This window comes from Ctenopharyngodon idella, chromosome 13 (genome assembly GCF_019924925.1).
Source record: "Ctenopharyngodon idella isolate HZGC_01 chromosome 13, HZGC01, whole genome shotgun sequence".
Lineage (NCBI taxonomy): Eukaryota > Metazoa > Chordata > Actinopteri > Cypriniformes > Xenocyprididae > Ctenopharyngodon > Ctenopharyngodon idella.
In genome coordinates, this window is record NC_067232.1 from 31,565,968 (window position 1) to 31,585,509 (window position 19,542).

The following is a 19,542-nucleotide window of genomic DNA, read 5'->3' on the forward strand; positions in this document are numbered from 1 at the left end:
GTTTTGTTGTGATCACGACTTAATCTCTGCTGTAAATTACACAAATGTGCCAACAGGTGTCAGTATATTACCAAATATAACTGATGATGTGCGGTAAATATCCACTTTACTGTATTAGTTCATATTGGCCCAGATTGTACGAGTTTCGGACAGTGAGAGTCTTTGTGATCGCTTTATTTTGTGCAGTATTGTGTGCATTAAGTAATTAACTTAACTGTTAAATGCTTGAATATGATTATTTTGCTTGAAAGTGTATCTGTTATCGTTCTGACTAGTGCAGGACTCACCACAGTTTCACGACCGCAATAGTTCAGTGTGATACTAAACTTATTGCTTATTAAAACTAATTTTGATGTCACTGTATAGTATTCTGTTTGCACCTTATTGTGTATCTTTAAGAAGCCATTTTAATCATCGCAGTTTCGGTGTTCGTTTCACTCACTCAATGTATATTGATAAGAAATATGATTTATAGCCTATGTCATTTAATTCAGTGATAGTGTGTAACCTATTTTCTACATTTCTTTGTTGGAAACAACACACATACATAAACACTCTTCTCAAACAGCATCCCTAGATTGTTTTAGTCTATATCAACTGGATTAAAGTTTTGTTTTTTGGAAATCTGGAGTATTGCACCTCTTTTTAATGGAAACTGGAGGAAGACAGTTTAATGATATCACAGCCTATCCTACATGACGAATAAAAATAACAAACACATTATGTAATATAATTTTATTTCAAATGAATGAGGAAAATAAAGTGGGTTTAATCGAATAATTTATAGAATAATCTGGCATCTTTCTGAAGGCACTCCGTCTGCGCTTGAGATGTTGAATGCTCTGTTGATCATGTTAATTACACAAATAAAATGTTTAGCGTACATTTATTGAACAGTGATTGATTAGCCTATATGTAGTTATTTATTGTAAACTTTATTAGTAAGTGAAGTAAACATTTTGCTGAAATATCCACAAGATATAAGAGCGCATGATTTATCCGTCGATCTGATGCGCGTGAAAGTTGTGTTTGTTACTATAGCAACAGTAGAATCCGGGTACAGTGTGTTTCAGAATCAATCACTGTAAAAAGAACGTTTATGTCGAGATCACGAGAAAACAACTTTTGTTATCTCGAGATCACAAGAAAATTAAGTCGTGATCACGACAAAACAAGATAATAATCCATGGCCGTTTAGGGCTTCCGTAGAAAAGAATAATTCATATTTTAAAACTGTGGAGTAAGTTTTGAGTTTGAAACATGCAGTATGTTTTTATTGTAGAGTAACCTCTTAAATGTGTAAATATCAAGAACATTTTGATTCTCCATTTCATGACCCCTTTAAATAATTAAATGAATTAAATGGATTTAGGGGAATAATTAATAAATAAATAAATAAATAAATAAATAAATAAATAAATAAAAGAACAGTAAAAGAACAATACATTTTTATATTCAATTTGAACTATTTGCAAATAATATTTATTTTTCTATATTAAAATAGGCATGCAAATAAAATGTTGCATAAAATTATTCGGTTATCATGCATTTTCAATTCAAAGGGAGACAATTTGGCAATTTCTCAGTGTCTATGGTGGTGACAGGCCTGCGCTATGTTGTCCATAACACCTGTAAGCTGGGATTCACTGACCGTTGGGAATGTCCCTCCAGGATGCTGGCAGCCAAACCAGGCAATGTGCCAACACTGATATAGCCTGGGGCTTCAGGTCATTATATCACCTCATCGTCTACTCTGCCCTCTAGGCTCATTCAACAGCTGTGACTTCATTCATTCTCAGTTTGCTTCACGTGTCCCAATTTTGCAGACAAAACAGTCCATTTTCAAACTGCACAAACCTCTCTGTAGTTTTATGGGTTTCACAAAAGAGACTGTGATAAGAAAAGACCAAATTGTTCTGATAAACATGAAGAAAGACAACATTTGCCACATATCATAGAGAAGAATGACTTATTGGGACACGCTCGTGCACAGCAATTATTCAGAACTGAGTCACAATACAAGCCATTTATAATGAAAGCAGGCAAACTAAAATGTATTTGTCAGTCTGCGCTTTTTTGGAATCAATTCCTTGATTGTCGAGAAACAACCCAGCCATCGGATATATAAATAGTCTTCTCATATTTCACCCATCACGTGCAATATAGAGACGCCGGGGCTACTTGTCACACTTTTTACTCCAGTGCATATTTCTAAAAGAAAAGTCAATGTCTGTACAATAAGTTTAGGTTCCAAAAAAGCTTTTGAACATTTTCAGAGTTATTACCCAGGAAAAGAGCATTAAGCTCACTGAACACACAACAACATGATGTCACATTTTTTCAGTTTAATTTAGCTAAATTTACACAGAAAACAACAATTACATAATACAAAACAATTTATGAAATAGGGTTAGTATGTAAAAGGTAGCATAAATAAATGCCAAATAATTATTTTGCCTAAATTTTTTAAAATGTGACAGCTTGCCCCAACTGAACGTGAAAGATTCCCTTTTCATGATAATACAGTCAAACCTTTTAGCTAACATGTGCCTTCATTCATTGTTTGCTCTGGTTAATTAGCTGTGACAAAATTATTGACATTTTACAGAATTCTCAGAAATTATTCTAAGTGAAGAGACTTTTGAACTGGGTTTGTACACACATTTTTGTAAATAGACTGTTGATTCAAAACCTTACTGAGATATAGTCCTTGCAAACATTTCCCAGTTTGACAATTAACCCTAGCCTTTTCTATTACCTTGTATTATCGATCTTGTATTGTCAGTTCATTCATAATCATTGCAGCTAGTATTAAACATGTGACAAAATGGGCGAAGCAGGAGTCTGCATCAAAACATAATAAATATGAACATGTTTAACAGGTTAATCAAAAATAATTTTGTTATACATAAATGTTTATTTTTGCAGTCCTGATGTCTATTCTGCCAAATGTTTCAGCACTATTTATTGCATCCCTTTTCTGTACTACCTGACAAAAACAGGTTTTTTTTTTTTTTTTTTTTTTTTTTACAATGACCTTTGAATTATTAATTTAATTAAGTTCCACACTAAATATGCTAAACAAACAATCAACATTAATGAACTGATGTTACATGGCTGCTTATCTGTGACTGAGTCAAGGCAGTTGGTAATCCACAGCTATTTCATGTCTTATTCATGAGCCACTCAGACCTATATTTTCATGAATTTACTGCACAAATGCTTTCTAAACAAAACAGTTTACGATAATGTGCATATGTGTCATAGCAATCACTCATCATCTGGTAGAATAAAATACAAATTAAGATAGCAAAGGTAGTCTTTGAGGATATGGGGATATTTTCAATCAAATCACATTCAGGCATGCGATCAGCTAAAGATATATATCAAATTAATAAAGATATATCTTACTATTGCAATAATACATACTATTGTTCTGTAAAGTTAAAAAATGAGTATTTAATAATCATGATAATATATTATAATACAATATATGTTACAATAAAAATATTAATAGAATTCTTATTATTATTAACAACAACAATAATAAATATTTTCATTATTTTTGTTTATTTTTTTTTAAGTTTACAGAACAACAGTAAAATTACAATACTAACATTTACAGTTGGCTTAATTTGCTTTGCTGTCAAACATTAAACCATTGAGCTTTCATTTAGGTAGAAAACTGCAGGGAGACCTTATCACTTCTCTTTGTGTAACGTGTGACTTCTAGCATGCAGGACGATGAAGATACAAAGAGTATTCCAAGAATAAACAAACATATAATCAAAACACACAGGAGATCACAAGAGCAAACATTTGTTACGAAAAAAAACAAAAAAAAACATTAGTGTCAACAAGAACCGACCCGGAGTAACTGAAACATAATGCTTAAATACACAGGGACAACAAATTAAACTTAATAAGAGACAGATGACAATAATAAGTAACCAAGGAGACAGAGAAGGAGAACAAGAACACAGGTAAAACTAAACAGAACATAATCCTGACATAACACCCTCCTCGTGGAAGGCGCGTCCTTAATTCTTGCTTTGTAGGTGGGCGCTGAGTCTGACAGACAGGAACCAGGAGGGGGCGATAGAGGAAGACACCATAATGGAGTTGATGGTGGGTGGAGCCAGGGTGGAGATGACGGAGGGAGGAGTCAGAGAAAGACACAGAGATGAGCAGGATGAAATCGATGGAGGGAGGAGCCAAGGTGGAGTCTGGAGCCTGACTGACATCAGTGGAGCTGGGAGAGGTGGAGACCCAGGTGGAAACGAAGAGACTGGGTGACATCGAAGGATCTGGAGGCTGAGGCGGAGCCACAGTGATGAGCAGTCGAGGTGGAACTAAGGTCCTGGAGGATTGAGGCAGAGCCGGTGGGACTGAGGACCAAGACAGCCAGAGAGAAAGAGGAGGCTGAAGGGGTGGAGGGATGAGGCGCAGCAGAGGGCCTGGAAGTCTGTGGCGTAGGCAAAGTGATGACTGACTAAGATGGAGCCGAGGGGGCAAGGAGCCATGGTGGAGCTGACTGGTCGACGGGCCGAGGTGGAGTGACAGGCTTGGCGGTCCAAGGCAGAGACGGGATCCACATACCAAGGCGGAGCTGGAGACCGAAAGGCCCGAAGCAGATCCGAGCAGCAGAGCCGAGGAACTGGCTGGCTTAGACAGAGGAGAAGGGGAGAGGGAGGTTGGGTAGAACCATGAGCAAAGAAGGAGACTTGGAGCTGGGCGGGACCAGCGGTGATGGGGACTTTGGGGAATAACCTCTTCCATTTCCTCAACCAATTATATCGAAACCAGGCACAGCTCACTCTCTGTGGCAGGAGTATGGGTGGGGCTCCACTCTATGCCCTTGTACTCCACGTGAACCCCCTCTGGAACGGACGTTGTTGCTGGCTCTCGCACATTGTCAGATTCCTTATTGAGCGTCGACTCCAGGATGAAGAAGACCTTTCAGCAGTTGCTCTGGCTCAGGCTCTATGGAGGGCGTGGGCTCTGGGTCTGTGGTGGGCTCGGGCAGTTGGTCCGTGATGGGGGTGGTTGTTGGCTGGCTGGGCTCTGGCAAAGATGAGTCATGGCTCACCACTTTATGCCAAATTCCATGAGAGAATTGTCAAACAATTCAATAATCACATTTCTCTATGCAAGGCAGGAAACCTCTGTTGAATGTGCGTGCCCTTCAAGCCCTCAGATGACATTGCATGAAAAAACCATCATGCTACTGTGTTAAAAATAGCCACATGGGCTCGGGAGGACTTTGGAAAGTCGTAGTAACTTAACACATTCTGCCGCTGCATTTAGAAATGTTATCCAAGGAATAAACTATACATGTGTTCTATAAAGAGATACTGCAGAGTTCCCTGGGCCTGAGCTCATCTCAGAAGGTCTAAAAGACAGTGGAAATGTGTGCTGTGGTCAGATGAGTCCACTTTTTGGCTTGTTTTGGGGAAAGAGTTTTCAGTCCCAAAGACAAAAGGGACTATCCAGACTTTCATTAGTGACAGACGCAAAATCAAACATCTGTCATGGTATGGGGGTGCATCAATGAAAACGGTATGGGAGACTCACATATGTGTGAAGGTACCATTGATGTGGAGGTGTATATTGGGATTGTACAGAGACATAGACTGCCATGAAGATGACATCTTGTCTGGGATGCAGAACAATGCCAGGCCTCATTCTGCACGTGCTACATCTGAGTGGTTTCTAGATAGTCTACACCATAGAAGGGATGTGCTTCACTGGCTTGCCTGCAGTCCAGATCTGTCTCCTATTGAAAATGTATGGCCCATCATGAAAAGGAGAATCAGACAACGACGACCACAGACTTCTGTGCATCTGTCTTGTTTCAGGAGAGAATTCAGGGCAAAAATTCCACTTGCAAAACTGCAACAATTAGTATCCTCAATTCCCAAATGATTAAAAAGTGTAATTAAAAGGAAAGGTGACAGTGGTAAACATGCCTCATTGGAGTGTGTTGTAGCCATCAAAATTTAAATTTGTTTATATTTACAATTAAGTTGGTCAGTGAAAATTTTAAAATCTTTTCTTTGCAGTTTTGTCAGTTAAATAAAGGTTCAAGAGAATTAACAAATTACAGATTCTTAATTTTATTGCATGTTACAAAATGTCCCAACTTTTCTGGAAATGGGGTTGTATCAACTAATGAGACTAAGTTTGATACTTGCATGTCTCACCCATTTGAATGGAAGTGTTCTTATGCAATTTGCTGAGGCTCCAGTTGATCTTTGCTGTAGTTGTCTTGATGAGAGAGTACCAGCTGAGTCAGAGGATCTTTGATGAACGGAAAGACAAGGCCGCAGCCTGGCACAAACTTAGGGATCCTTAGAAGACTTCTAGCTCATCTTCAGTTTTTTTAGAATCAGCAATGGGGAAGTAGGGGAAGGGCCTGATTTGTGATCAGTGATCTTTTAAAGAATGAAGATGTCTCAACCTCTAAGGAGTAGTTCCTTTGGAGGGAAACTTTATGATCCTTTGTCTTCTAGCAGGGTGTTTTGCATATGAAATAGGATTGGGTATTAAGAGAAGAGACTTATAAGATTCTTAAAATAATAATATGTAATAGAGTTAGCAAAATGTAATGTCAGTGAACATAAAGGAAATTAAAATCACAGTTCATAGATAACACACATGCTATATATGTGGTCTTGGTTAACTACAGTGCGCCCTTCTGAGTTTCAATAGAGTTTGAATTAATACATGCGCAAAACAATGTAAAAGAACATACACCAATCAGGCATAACATTATGACCACCTTCCTAATATTGTGTTGGTCCCCCTTTTGCTGCCAAAACAGCCCTGACCCATCGAGGTGAAGGTGTGCTGTGGTATCTGGCCCTCTAAGTTGCGAGGTGGGACCTCCATGGATCAGACTTGTTTATTCAGCACATCCCACAGATGCTCGACTGGATTGAGATCTAGGGAAATTGGAGGCCAAGTCAACACCTCAAACTCGTTGTTGTGCTCTTCAAACCATTCCTGCACTATTTTTGCTTTGTGGCAGGGTGCATTATCCTGCTGAAAGAGGCCACAGTCACCAGGGAATACCGTTTCCATGAAAGGGTGTACATGGTCTGCAACACAACTAAGTGCCTTAGTCTCAGTTGTTACAATTATCTTTCTCTTTGTATTTTCATATCAATATGGTACAAGATTATCCTTTTCAAAACAATGTGATAAACGAGTTGAGTCAAAACTAAACTAAAAGTAATAAAAAAAATAGTCAGATTATATTATCTTAAATGTGTAACATAATGGATTATGATACTACCTTCAAATTTTGCCATGTAAATTGGAATCAGTAATCGGCTACAATTTGTCAGCAATCTACGCAGCACTGCTTGTTGGCTGGGATTTTGCATTTCATGCATCAATTTTTTAAGCCACAATTTTTTGAAAACACTGTATTACTCATGGCATCTTTCTTTTCAGTTTGTTTTGCAGTTTGGAAAAACCATCACATGCGCACAGTGACCAACTACTTTATCGTGAACCTGTCCTTCGCAGACATCCTGGTCACAATCACATGTCTTCCTGCAAGTCTTGTGGTGGACATTACAGAAACCTGGTTCTTTGGAGAGACCCTGTGCAAGATACTACCTTACTTACAGGTAAGGAAACGGATAACATATTGACTTTAATCAATTAATTTGGCACTATATTTCCCTTTCAAGGGAACTCACGCTGCGTCAAGCGCTTTGGGAACGCCTCTGCGTGATTGCGTCGTGAAGCACATGTGAAATCTGTCCAATGGCGTGAAGGAACGTCATAGGCGGGTGACGTCATAACCAGGAAACTATAAAGCACACCAAAACCAAACAGAGTTAGCTTCTGTGTCTTCAGTAAGCGCTCTCTGTGAAACTGTCTGTCTTACTTATTGTTGTTTGTCTCTCAAGTTATTCAAGCACATTTATCTAAGACACTATTATGGCGACATAAGTGCAGCAATTCAGGCTGTGTGCATCTCCTTCTCCTCGCTACATCCCGGCGGGAGATGCACACGAGCTTCGTGTTGTTTGCCTTGGAGTGGAGCATGCCCAGTCAGCTCTCGAGGGAGCTGGCTGTGTGCATTGTGAGCAGATGTTTATGAAGACGCTCCGCTCCCGCCGGGCGCTTTTCGAGGAAAGCAGTTCGGCTCGCGCTCCCCGCAGCTCGCGTCGTGGGGTTCGCAAATGGATCTTGCAGAGGGGTTAGAGACTGGCCCCACCCTTTCTCTGCCTTTACCTGCAGGATCCAGCGGTTCATTTCAGGAGGTAGAAGCACGCTCTGCGGTTTCTTCTGCCCCTGGTAAAGCGCTGATGCTGCAGTGCTCTAGTTCTGAGGAACTGGACGTTGTCAGCATCGATCAGTGTGAAGAGTCGCCACCACACACACAAGCATATGAGGAGCTCGTGGAGGTTGTAACTAGAGCGGTGGCCAGATTGAACATAAGCTGGCTGACCGAGAAACAGGAGGCCCATTAAGCAACTTTATTAGACGAGCGCTTTCTTCCTTCTCGCGCACAACCTCCACGCCGGGGCTTGCCTTTTTTCCTGACCTCCACACCGAGGTGTCGAGGTTGTGGAACAGACCTGCATCTTTTCAGGTCTATAGTCCACAAACATCCAATTACAGCAATATTTTGGGACTAAAAAGGCATGGTTATGGGGAGATGCCTCGGGTGGAAGAGACGCTCGCAAGCTATCTCTCCCCCGAGTCGGCAGCCTCCCTCAAAGCCCCGAAGTTACCTACTAAGCCGCTACATACATCTTCTGCTTTAGTGGGTAAAGCGTACTCGGCAGCAGGTCAGGCGGCGGCGTGCTTACACACTATGGCCATCCCCCAAGCCTATCAAGCCGATCTGCTCAAAGACCTTGATGAGGGTGGGGAAGTCAGTCGCGAGGCGTTCTCTGAGCTAAGGAAAGCTACAGATCTCTCTCTCCGTGCTACCAAGGAGACCGCCAGATCTATTGGGCGGTCTATGGCAGCCCTGGTGGCCATGGAGAGACACCTTTGGCTCAACCTCGCCGACATGAAAGACAGATATAGATCTTTTCTTCTCGATGCTTCGCTTACACCGCCTGGCCTCTTCGGCGACTCCGTCAACACAGTCGTTGAGAGGTTCCAGGAAGCCAAGAAACAGGTGGCGGCTTTCTAGAAATTTCTTCCCCGCCGATCTCAGGTCTCTGGGACTGCTGGTCAAAGGAAGCAGACCCAGCCGAGTACGAGCTCCTCACATAGGGCGCAACAAAAAGTGAGCATTGCTCACCCCGCAGAAAGACTGGGGGTCGGGGCAGCGCTCACAACCGAAGTCAACCAAGGGTAAGGCGGATCTGAGGACTGTCATTATCCAGTGGAGGGCTTCAGGAAAGAAGTCCTGACGCCAGTGGTGTCAGGCTTCTGAGGGCAGTCCCCTCCGAGGCGAGTCGGTGACCACCTCAGTGCACGGTGCCGTTCTGCCAACCCTGCCAACTCGCGTGCTTCAGGGCGCAGCGGCTCTCAGTGAACGTTTATCCCAGTGTCCACCTGGCAACGTAGTGGCGCTGGGGTGTTCGCTCCCTCCGAGGAGGGATCAAAAATGGCCAGTTCGGCTGCTTCCTGCCGGTTCGCTGGTTCAGGAAGCTGGGCTGGTCATACATCAAACACCAGAGGTCAGTCTCGAGAGACTGATTCCCATAGTAGATTCTTTGGCAGCGTGGAAACTTCTGTCAAACGTATCTCGATGGGTCCTGCACACAGTAGAATTTGGGTACAGAATTCAGTTCGGGTTGCGACTGCCCAGGTTCAACGGGGTGTTATTCACCGAGGTGAACCCCGAGCAGGCTCTGGTTATGGAACAAGAAGTACAGACTCTCTTGTGAAAAAAAGCTATAGAAAGGGTTCCTTCTCCCAGCAGGGAGTCAGGGTTTTACAGCCGGTACTTCATAGTTCCGAAGAAGGATGGTGGGTTGCGTCCCATTTTAGATCTGCGCCTATTAAATCGCTCCGTCAAGAAGCTCAAGTTCAGAATGCTAACTCTGAAGCAAATCGTGTCACAAATCAAGTCCGAGGACTGGTTTGTTACGATAGATCTGAAAGACGCTTACTTTCATATATCCATCTTTCCTCAACACAGGAAGTTCCTGAGGTTCGCTTTCGGGGACGAAGCATACCAATATCGGGTTCTTCCCTTCGGCCTAGCTTTATCTCCCCGCACCTTCACAAAATGCGTGGATGCAGCTCTGGCTCCTCTGCAACTCCAGAGCATCCGCGTGTTGAATTACATAGACGACTGGTTGATTTTAGCACAGTCAGAAGAATTGGTGGTTCAGCATCGAGATGCTGTTCTCGCCCATATGAAGCGTCTGGGGTTACGGCTAAACGCAGTGTGCTTTCTCCAGCTCAGAGAACCTCTTTTCTAGGCGTAGTTTGGGATTCAGTGTCAATGCAAGCACGCAGCTCGCATAGAGGCCATTCTCACAGCCGTAAACAAGCTGAAGCTAGGTCAGTCACTCACTGTGAAACAGTTGCAGAGACTGTTAGGTCTGATGGCAGCTGCGTCCAACGTGATACCTTTTGGCCTGCTGTACATGAGACCTTTGCAGTGGTGGCTCAAAACCAAGGGGTTTTCCCCGAGGGGAAATCCGTTTCGCATGATCAAGATCACGCAGCGATGCCTTCGTGCTTGTGTCATGTGGAAAAAACCCTGGTTTCTTTCCCAAGGCCCGGTGTTGGGGGCTCCTTGTTGTCGCGTAACGCTAACGACAGATGCATCTCTCACCGGCTGGGGGGGGGCGATCATGAGTGGTCACTCGGCTCAGGGTCTGTGGAGGGGTCATTATCTTTCCTGGCACATAAACCAGTTGGAGATGTTGGTCATGTTCCTGGCACTCAAACACTTCCTCCCAGATCTCAGGGGCCATCATGTGTTGGTCCGCACGGACAACACAGCGGTGGTCTACTACATAAACTATCAGGGGGGTCTGCAGTCGCGCCCCTTATGCAAGTTGGCACACCAGATCCTCCTGTGGGCCCTAGGGAAGTTGCTGTCAGTCAGGGCAGTGTACATTCCAGGGCTTCTGAATCAGGAAGCAGACATCCTGTTGAGGCAGGGGCCGAGGCCCGGGGAGTGGAGACTCCACCCCGGGGTGGTGGAGCTCCTTTGGGAGCGCTTCGGGAAAGCGGATGTGAACTTGTTTGCGTCTCTGGAAACGACCCATTGTCCTCTATATTTCTCCCTCACACATCCAGCCCCCCTGGGTTTGGACGCTATGGTGCAGGCGTGGCCGAGGCTGCGTCTGTACGCCTTTCCCCCAATTGCTCTGCTTCCGGGAGTTTTGGAGAGAGTGCGCCAGGACGGGGTCCAGTTGCTTCTAGTAGCCCCGGGCCGAGTTTGGTTTTTGGACCTTATGTCTCTCCTCGACGGCTCTCCCCTGGAGATTCCGATCAGGAGGGACCTACTCTCGCAGGCGGGGGGCTTAATCCTTCACCCCCGCCCGGAGTTGTGGAAACTGTGGGCGTGGCCTCTGAGGTAGTGGAGACTATGCTCCATTCCAGAGCTCCCTCCACGAGGAGGCTATATTCCTTGAAATGGTATGTTTTCTCTTCATGGCATAGAGAACATAACTTTGATCCTGTTAACTGCTCAGCCGGTACAGTTCTGGAGTTTCTTCAAGAACAGTTTTCTTCTGGTTTATCTCCTTCAACGCTAAAGGTCTACGTGGCGGACATTGCAGCTTACCACGTTCCTTTAGAGGGTGCTTCTCTTGGCAGACACCCATGGGTTACTCGCTTCCTTCGTGGTACTCTGAGGCTGAGGCCTGTGGCACGTCAGAGACTTCCGACTTGGGACTTGGCCATAGTGTTGGAGGGCCTGTCTACTGCTCCTTTCGAGCCTATTGAAGAGGTTCATGTAAAATTCCTCACTCTAAAGACTCTTTTCCTCCTCGCTATCTCGTCGTTAAAGAGAATTGGTGACCTTCAAGCCCTTTCAGTCTCTCCCTTTTGCTTAGACTTCGCGCCAGGCATGGTCAAAGCCTTCCTCTTTCCTCGGGAAGGTTATGTTCCTAAGGTCCCCACTAATGTGGCGGGCCCTATTATGTTGCAGGCCTTTTGCCCCCCTCCATTTCTGGATCGAGACCAGGAAAAAATTAATTTGCTGTGCACTGTTAGGGCTTTGGATGCTTACGTCCACAGAGCTGCCCTGTGGCGTAAGACGGATCAGTTGTTTGTTTGTTTCGGGGCCCCACGTAAGGGGCACCCCGCAAGAAGTGTCCCTCCAAGAAGTTTGTGATGCGGCGGGGTGGTCCTCGCCACACACTTTTGTTAGGTTTTATAACCTAGATGTGGCCTCGACCCCGGGGTCAAGAGTGCTGTTGTCTTAGTGTGCGCTGAACAGTTTCACACAGACAGGCACTCGGTCGTATGGCGGCGTGGGTATCTCGTTCCCAAAGTGCTTGACGCAGTGCAAGTTCCCTTGAAAGGGAATGTCTCAGGTTGCGTATGTAACCATGGTTCCCTGAGAGGGAACGAGACGCTGCGTCACGTTGCCATACTCCCTGCATGCCTGTGACCGGCTTACTTTGACTTTTCAGAAGCTAACTCTGTTTGGTTCGGGTGTGCTTTATAGTTTCCTGGTCATGACGTCACCCCCCCTATGACGTTCCTTCACGCCATTGGACAGATTTCACATGTGCTTCACGACGCAATCACGCAGAGGCGTTCCCAAAGCGCTTGATGCAGCATCTCGTTCCCTCTCAGGGAACCATGGTTACATACGTGAGACGTTTTCTGTTTTCTTTTCATAGGAAGCCCTATGTATCAAAATGAAGTTCCAAAATGTTTTGAAACATTTGTGAATTATGACACGTTTGATCTTGCACATCTAGAACTTCTGACGAATCAGATTCTACTGCTAGAGGCTGTTTGTGCTTTTTAAGTGATTGCTTTGCTTTGCCATCAATAAATCATGTAAACAGCTTAGGGTCTTTGAAAAATGTATTTATTTTTTGCTATTTTTTTTTTAATTGAGATGCACTGCACTAAATGGCATGCTTGTCAACAACATTAGATGGAACTGATGGAGTTCCTGGGGATGAAAACATGCTCTTCTGGTCATTTTTAAAGGTATATTGGGAACACATTTTGTTCAACCTTCTGTCTTTGAAGGACCTAATGGATCGACTGTAATATTTCAGCTGACATACCCTTCACAGTTTGAAAGCTACAAGTACTGTTGTTTCTTCTCTATCCCTGATAGGCATGGTTATCTTCGCTAGTTGGATGACTGATTATTAATGAGAGTTTTGAAGTTATCAAGAATGAAGAAGCAGCTGTGAGCCATGGCTGCGGCTGCTTCAAGTGTTGACATATGCCTGAATAAAATCAGTTGTTTCCAATCACATTCATGCCTTTTGACCCTCAAAGAGAGTCATGTTTGATTGATGCCAGTATAATGTAGGATGTTTGCATCTTTCAAATGCATCCCAGACACTTAAGCTCAAACTTCTTTGAACTGACATTTAGAGTGAAGCCAGAACATCAAAAATAGTTCCACTTGAGCAGGACTAAAGTCTTTATTCTATAGATGCTATGCAGAAACATTCAGACATATGTTGGAGCACTTCAAAGCATATCTGTTGGAAACTGACCAATTTGCACAGAAGACACGCATTGAAAATCGAGCGATAATCATGTCATCTAATGTCCTATTGTTTTTAAATAGGGTACTCTTCTTTTAGAAATGAAATTTCTACAATACAATCCATATTTACATTAACTGAAAATGTATATCAGTGAGTATCAAACCAATCCAATCTGGAATGCTTCAGCCACATTGGCGCAATTCATGCATGCATTCATTTAGACCTGCTCATTGGTGGTGGTCGTTGCTTCAAAATTTTAATTATTATTTTGTCTTTAAACGTACACCTTGCAATTAGATCCTGCTCTCCCTGCTGAGCTCACTTCATGTTACAGCAACATGCTCTATGTTTACTTTATTTACACATTTGCATAATTTCCAACATTTTTGTGGACAGAAGTTTACAGCATTTCAGGAGTATTGTGCCAAAATAAAAGTATAATTTTTTCTAGTATAACCTATTAGCATATGAACTAGAAACTGACAGTGTACAGCATAGCAGGAATAACCTTTTTACGTGTTAATATTACTCAGTACTTAAATGTATAATTACACTGTAACAAGGACACCTTAAAATAATGTGTAACTGTTCTTTGTCTGATCATAATTCTTGTTTCACACTGTGGTTTGTGGGTATCCATCTCCTGTCTATTGCCTTCTAGACAATCTCTGTGTCAGTATCGGTTCTGACTCTGAGCTGCATTGCCCAGGATCGCTGGTATGCTATCTGCCACCCACTGAAGTTCAAGAGTACTGCCAAAAGGGCCCGCAAGAGTATCATTCTAATCTGGCTGGTTTCCTGTGTGATCATGATTCCACAAGCCATAGTCATGGAATGCAGCAGTCTGCTGCCAGAACTTACTAACAAAACCAGCCTGTTCACCGTGTGTGATGAACAGTGGGCAGGTAAGAGATATTTTGTTACTTCATAGTCTCCTATCAAGGCGCAGTAGGGCCATATACCATTTTAGACAGACCATTTATTTTTGCTGTGGGAGCACAGAGAGATAGTAAGGTTCAATCGAGTATTGACAACAACCTGAAGAACATAGTTTATGGCTGTTTTTTGGCTAAAATTGTGTTCTCTCCACAACAGTGTTCAATTAACCCTCTGGAATTTGAGGCACTTTTAACATGCCTGACATTTGTGTTATTTATAATTAACAATTTAATGGCTAAAGTCTGATTACAGTGTATTTAGCACAAACTGTGCTACAGTAATATGTAAGCAGTTGTATGTATATGCTTGTATTTTTTAGAAAATCAAATTTATGAGTGGTTAATCACTGAAATAAGGTAATAAAACACATACTGAGCATTTGTTCACAATACATTCGAGAGCGTTTTTTGGTAATGACTATAACCCCTTTTCCCTGAGTAGGGAATGAGATGCTGCATCAGAATGTTGTTGCTATGGGAATGCTTCCATGTGACCGGCCGTCATATGATGTGAAATGGCTCACCATTATGACTATAAAATGGCATCTACGTCATCAGCTTCTGATTGGCTAAAGGAAGACGCTTAGGCATGCAGGCAGTGTGGTTTCGCAGCGTCTCATTCCCTACTTAGGGAACTGGGGTTACAGCACCCGACAGTTACGGCTTTGAAGAGGCCACACTGAGTGGAGCAGGCTCTGATGCCCAGGTGTGAAGGTAATCGATGCATCCCAAAGGCCTGAGAAATAGCCTGCGCAATCCAGGGTGCAACACATTGCTTGGAAGCTGCAGTATCTCGCTTCCCAGCAGGAAGCGAGATACCAAAGGATGCCTCCCCAGAGATGCACTATCAATGGGTATGTGGCTAATAGAAATGGCTGTCACATACACATTAATCGTAGATGGTGTTAACCCAGCAGAAAAGTCTTGCAAGTACTCCATCAGGAGGGCAGTTAACTGGTTCCAAGTGGTGCTCTCTGCACCACAAGGAAAAGAGTCTCCACTTGAAGGCATACAATTTCCTTGTGGATGGAGCCCTAGTGCTCAGATGGTCTCAATAACGTCAGTTGAGAGATCAACACCTAAGAGCTGGTCCCCATCAGGGTCTAGACCCATAGTTTCCACATCTTGGGTCGGGAAGTGATAAATTGTGGCCACTGCCTGAGACAGAAGATCCTTCTGAATGGGAATCTCCCAAGGAGGGTCATCCAGTAGAGATATCAGGTCTGAAAACCAAACTTGGGTTGGCCAAATCGGGGCTACGAGTAGTAGGCTAACCCCATCCTGGCGTACCTGGGATCGGACTCCGGGATAGGAGCAGAGCAATTGGGGGAAAGCATACAAACATAACCTTGGCCATGTCTATACCATAGCATACAGCCCCAAGGGTGCTGAAGGTGTGAGGGCGAACCAGAGTGGACAGTGTGTCGAAATCTCTGAAGCGAACAGGTCCACATCCACTTTACCAAACCTCTCCCAGCTCGACTCCATTTGTGTGCGAAGTCTCCATTCTCTGGGCCTGACAGTGATGGCTTAGTCTAGCCTGATTTTGCTCACAGCCTTGAGAATCAACTCTATATGTGCAGGGGATAAATGTGCCTGCATTGTATTTGAATTCCATACTACCCCTAAAAATGGTTCTCTGCACTGGAGAAAGCACACTCTTCTTGGAGTTTAGTCTCAACCTCAGGAACCTCATGCGAGTGAGAACAACATCTCAATGCCACCTCTTCAGACTGGGTGGGAGTAAGCCAGTCGTCAATGTAATTGAGCACACGGATGCCCTGGAAGGCTAGGCCGAAAGGAAGAACCCGATATTGATAAGCTTTGCCCCCGAAAGTAAACCTGAGGAACTTCCTGTGTTGGGGAAGAATGGATATGTGGAACTATGCATCCTTTAGATCTATCGTAACAGACCAGTCCTCGGATCTGATTTGAGGCACTATGAGATTGTTAATATCTTGAACCTGTTGAGATGACGCAGATCCAAAATTGGACACAAACCCTACCATCCTTCTTCTGAACTAGGAAGTACCAACTCTCTCTCGGGAAGAGGAATTATTTCTATGGCCTCTTTCACTAAAAGAGTGTTCCAACACCAGAGCCTGATTGGTGCTCTCCATTGAAACAAGAAGGATGGATTTGAAATTGGATTCTGTAACATTGTTCCACAGTTCACAGAACTGCTGCCAAATGGCCTGAAAGGGGTATCAGCTTCACAAGACTGACCTCTGGTGCAGGAGAAGTAATACATTTGAAGCCCTGAAACAGCTCACTGGCAGAGAATGGTCAAACATACTTCTCCAATATCCTCCTTAGAGGATGCGGGCATCCCAATTCTGCAATGTTCTCAGACAGACACTTGGTGACTAACCCGCTGGAGAGAGTTGGAGACTGCTGTGCTCCGGAACACCAGAGGTGTTGAGGGCATTGATAGGGCATTGACAGGAATCGTGCAGACAGCAGCGTGGTGTGGACCAACCCCTCTTGAGGGGAACTGCCCTCAAATCCCTGAGTGCTTTGGCATCATGGGTCCTTGTCAGCAGCCTTCCGAGAGGAAATGACAATCCTCAGATCCAGACTGCGGCTGAGAGCATTGCCTCAACCCCCAGGCGCTCTGACGGGGAGTAGCAACACTATCTTTTTTTGCACACACCTACAGCTTGGCCCAGGCTAAGGTTGAGAAATAGCCCTGGGTCCCCTAGACATGACAGAAAATAAATTGGGAGGAATTCACCAACTGTTTTTTAGTAGGGGTTAAACAGATCATAGTTGATCCGTGGTCCATACGGACAAGACCCTACAGTTCAAAATACATATGATTTGTGGATTAATTGCAAAGCTTAACCATCATAGAGTGAAAGTTTACTCGTTTGCACGTTTTGTCTTGGCAATTTACACATTCAAGTGATTTTAAAACATTCCAACACAGCCGTACACAGAGAGGTGCGTTTCAGATACCATGCAAACACCAAATTGATTCCTCTTTTGCATCTCCTTGCACTTGAAGGGACACATACACACAAAAATGTCAAAATACCTGTCTCGGCAAGTATTCTCATAAACACAGTCAGTTATGTCTTAAGTGAACATAAGAAATCATAAAGAAATCAGATGTGTGTCATTATACTGGATCCATGCATTCTGTCTTAAAGTGACAGCAGCTTATAATTACCTGCTGCTGTCTATGTCATTAATGTTAATGAAACAACAAAACACATTTTTAAAAAAGATAAATCTATATTTAATTTATACAATGAAAACTATAGTGTTATTTTACATTATTTTATTTTTGTACCCGATTACTACTGTTAGACATTATTTATAACTTTGTCATATTCGTTCCCATAGCATCAACATTCTGACACAGCGTCGAGTCCCCTCGAAATGGGACTGGATTTTGTAAATTAACAAAATCAAAGATTTCTAAAACATTTGTAAAATTACATGAATTTAGTCATACTGTTTTGAGAATAATCTCATAATTGGCCTTTTATGAGAATAAAGTCATAACTATAAGAGATTAAAGTATTAATATTATTAGAATAAAGTCTTGAATATAAAAAAGTATGTGGTGTGCAATAGTGTGACTTGTTCAGTGATTCCAGGTAAAAGTCCAATCTAAACCCCCCTTTGAGTCTAATTATTAGTTATACTTTGTATTCATATAGTTTGTGACGAGTTTTTAACATGTAGCGAAACCATCACATCCTCTTTTATGTTTTAGATTTAGTCACTTCAGCTCAACATACTGTTATGAATAATGAACGCCTCGTACCGGCATTTGTTTGTGCATTTTTCAGTCATTTTTCAGTAAATTCTCCTTTCAGTTTTATAAACTGAAATCTGTCAAAAACGGAAGCCCAAAGGCACATTTTTTTCCCTTTTTCTCCTAGTTTCCGTACCATCTTGAACTGCGTGTTGCTACAGTCAAAATGAATCAGACTGTATGGATTCAAACATTTATAGTGCTGTGCCGCATATTCCCTTAAAAAGATTAAATCTGTCTTCATTGATCGTTGCCTTGCTGAGCAAAAAGACACCATGTCAGATGAAAAGACATCAAAGGCAGAGTACGGCCCCCTGATGAGAGACGTGGGCCGTCCCCCCTGATGAGTTCTCACAATGGCCCCCAATGAGTCAGTTATCCAGCAATGACAGCGGCCTGTATGAGGAGGTGAGGGCCCGTGAGATGAGTATTGGGTCAAACAGTAATCTCCCTTGTGGCAGACAATTTGTTGGACGAGAAAATAACATTAAATCACCCTTTTCCAATATTGAACAAACAGAATCTCACAGCACCAAGTCATGATGCAATTGCAAGGATTGCTGTTACACAACAAAGCAAATGAAGTATAAATTCAGTTTACTAAATAGATATATTTTAAATGGGAATAGAATAAATAAATTAAAGGACAGTTCACTCAAAAATGAAAATTGTGTCATCATTTACTCACCCCCATGTTGTTCAAAACTCATAAGACTTTGGTTAATCTTCAAAAGACGAATTACGATATTTTTAAGGCAGCAGCTTGCTGTTTTGTAAAAGTTTTTATTTACACAATGTAAATATCAACAAAAAGTATTTTAGCGTTAAATGCTATTTACAGCAAGTGAAAATAGCAATATTTTCTTTGCTCCAAGTGTACATAGTGGCAGATGCTATTTGCACCTTAGTGTATTGTAGTAAACAGTATGCAATAATAACAACATATTCAGTGTATATGATTATATTTATTAAAATCATAAATGGATGCTGCCTTATTCCTAAAGCTCATCCATACACCTACCCCTAATCTTACCCAATAAACACTTTATTCCCACTATTAAACACCAGTTTACTTCCACTTCTCAATATTTTCTTAATCTTTATTTAAAATAAATGCCTCTCTGAGCTGATATGCGATGGGAAAAGGGAGAAGAATGAGTTCAGTAAAACTCCGGTCGGTTGAGTCAAAAACAAATATCAACTTTTTTAC

The 19,542-nt window shown here is 42.7% G+C and overlaps 1 protein-coding gene across 1 annotated transcript in view; it reads left to right on the forward strand.

Annotated features, from left to right (window-relative positions):
- The window catches only part of hcrtr2 (hypocretin (orexin) receptor 2), a 54,814-nt gene that overhangs the window by 9,840 nt on the left and 25,432 nt on the right, over positions 1 to 19,542 (forward strand). The window contains exons 2-3 of the mRNA XM_051916891.1: positions 7,459 to 7,637; positions 14,290 to 14,533. Coding sequence (XP_051772851.1) covers positions 7,459 to 7,637; positions 14,290 to 14,533 — 423 coding nt within the window. The remainder of the gene's footprint in view (positions 1 to 7,458; positions 7,638 to 14,289; positions 14,534 to 19,542) is intronic.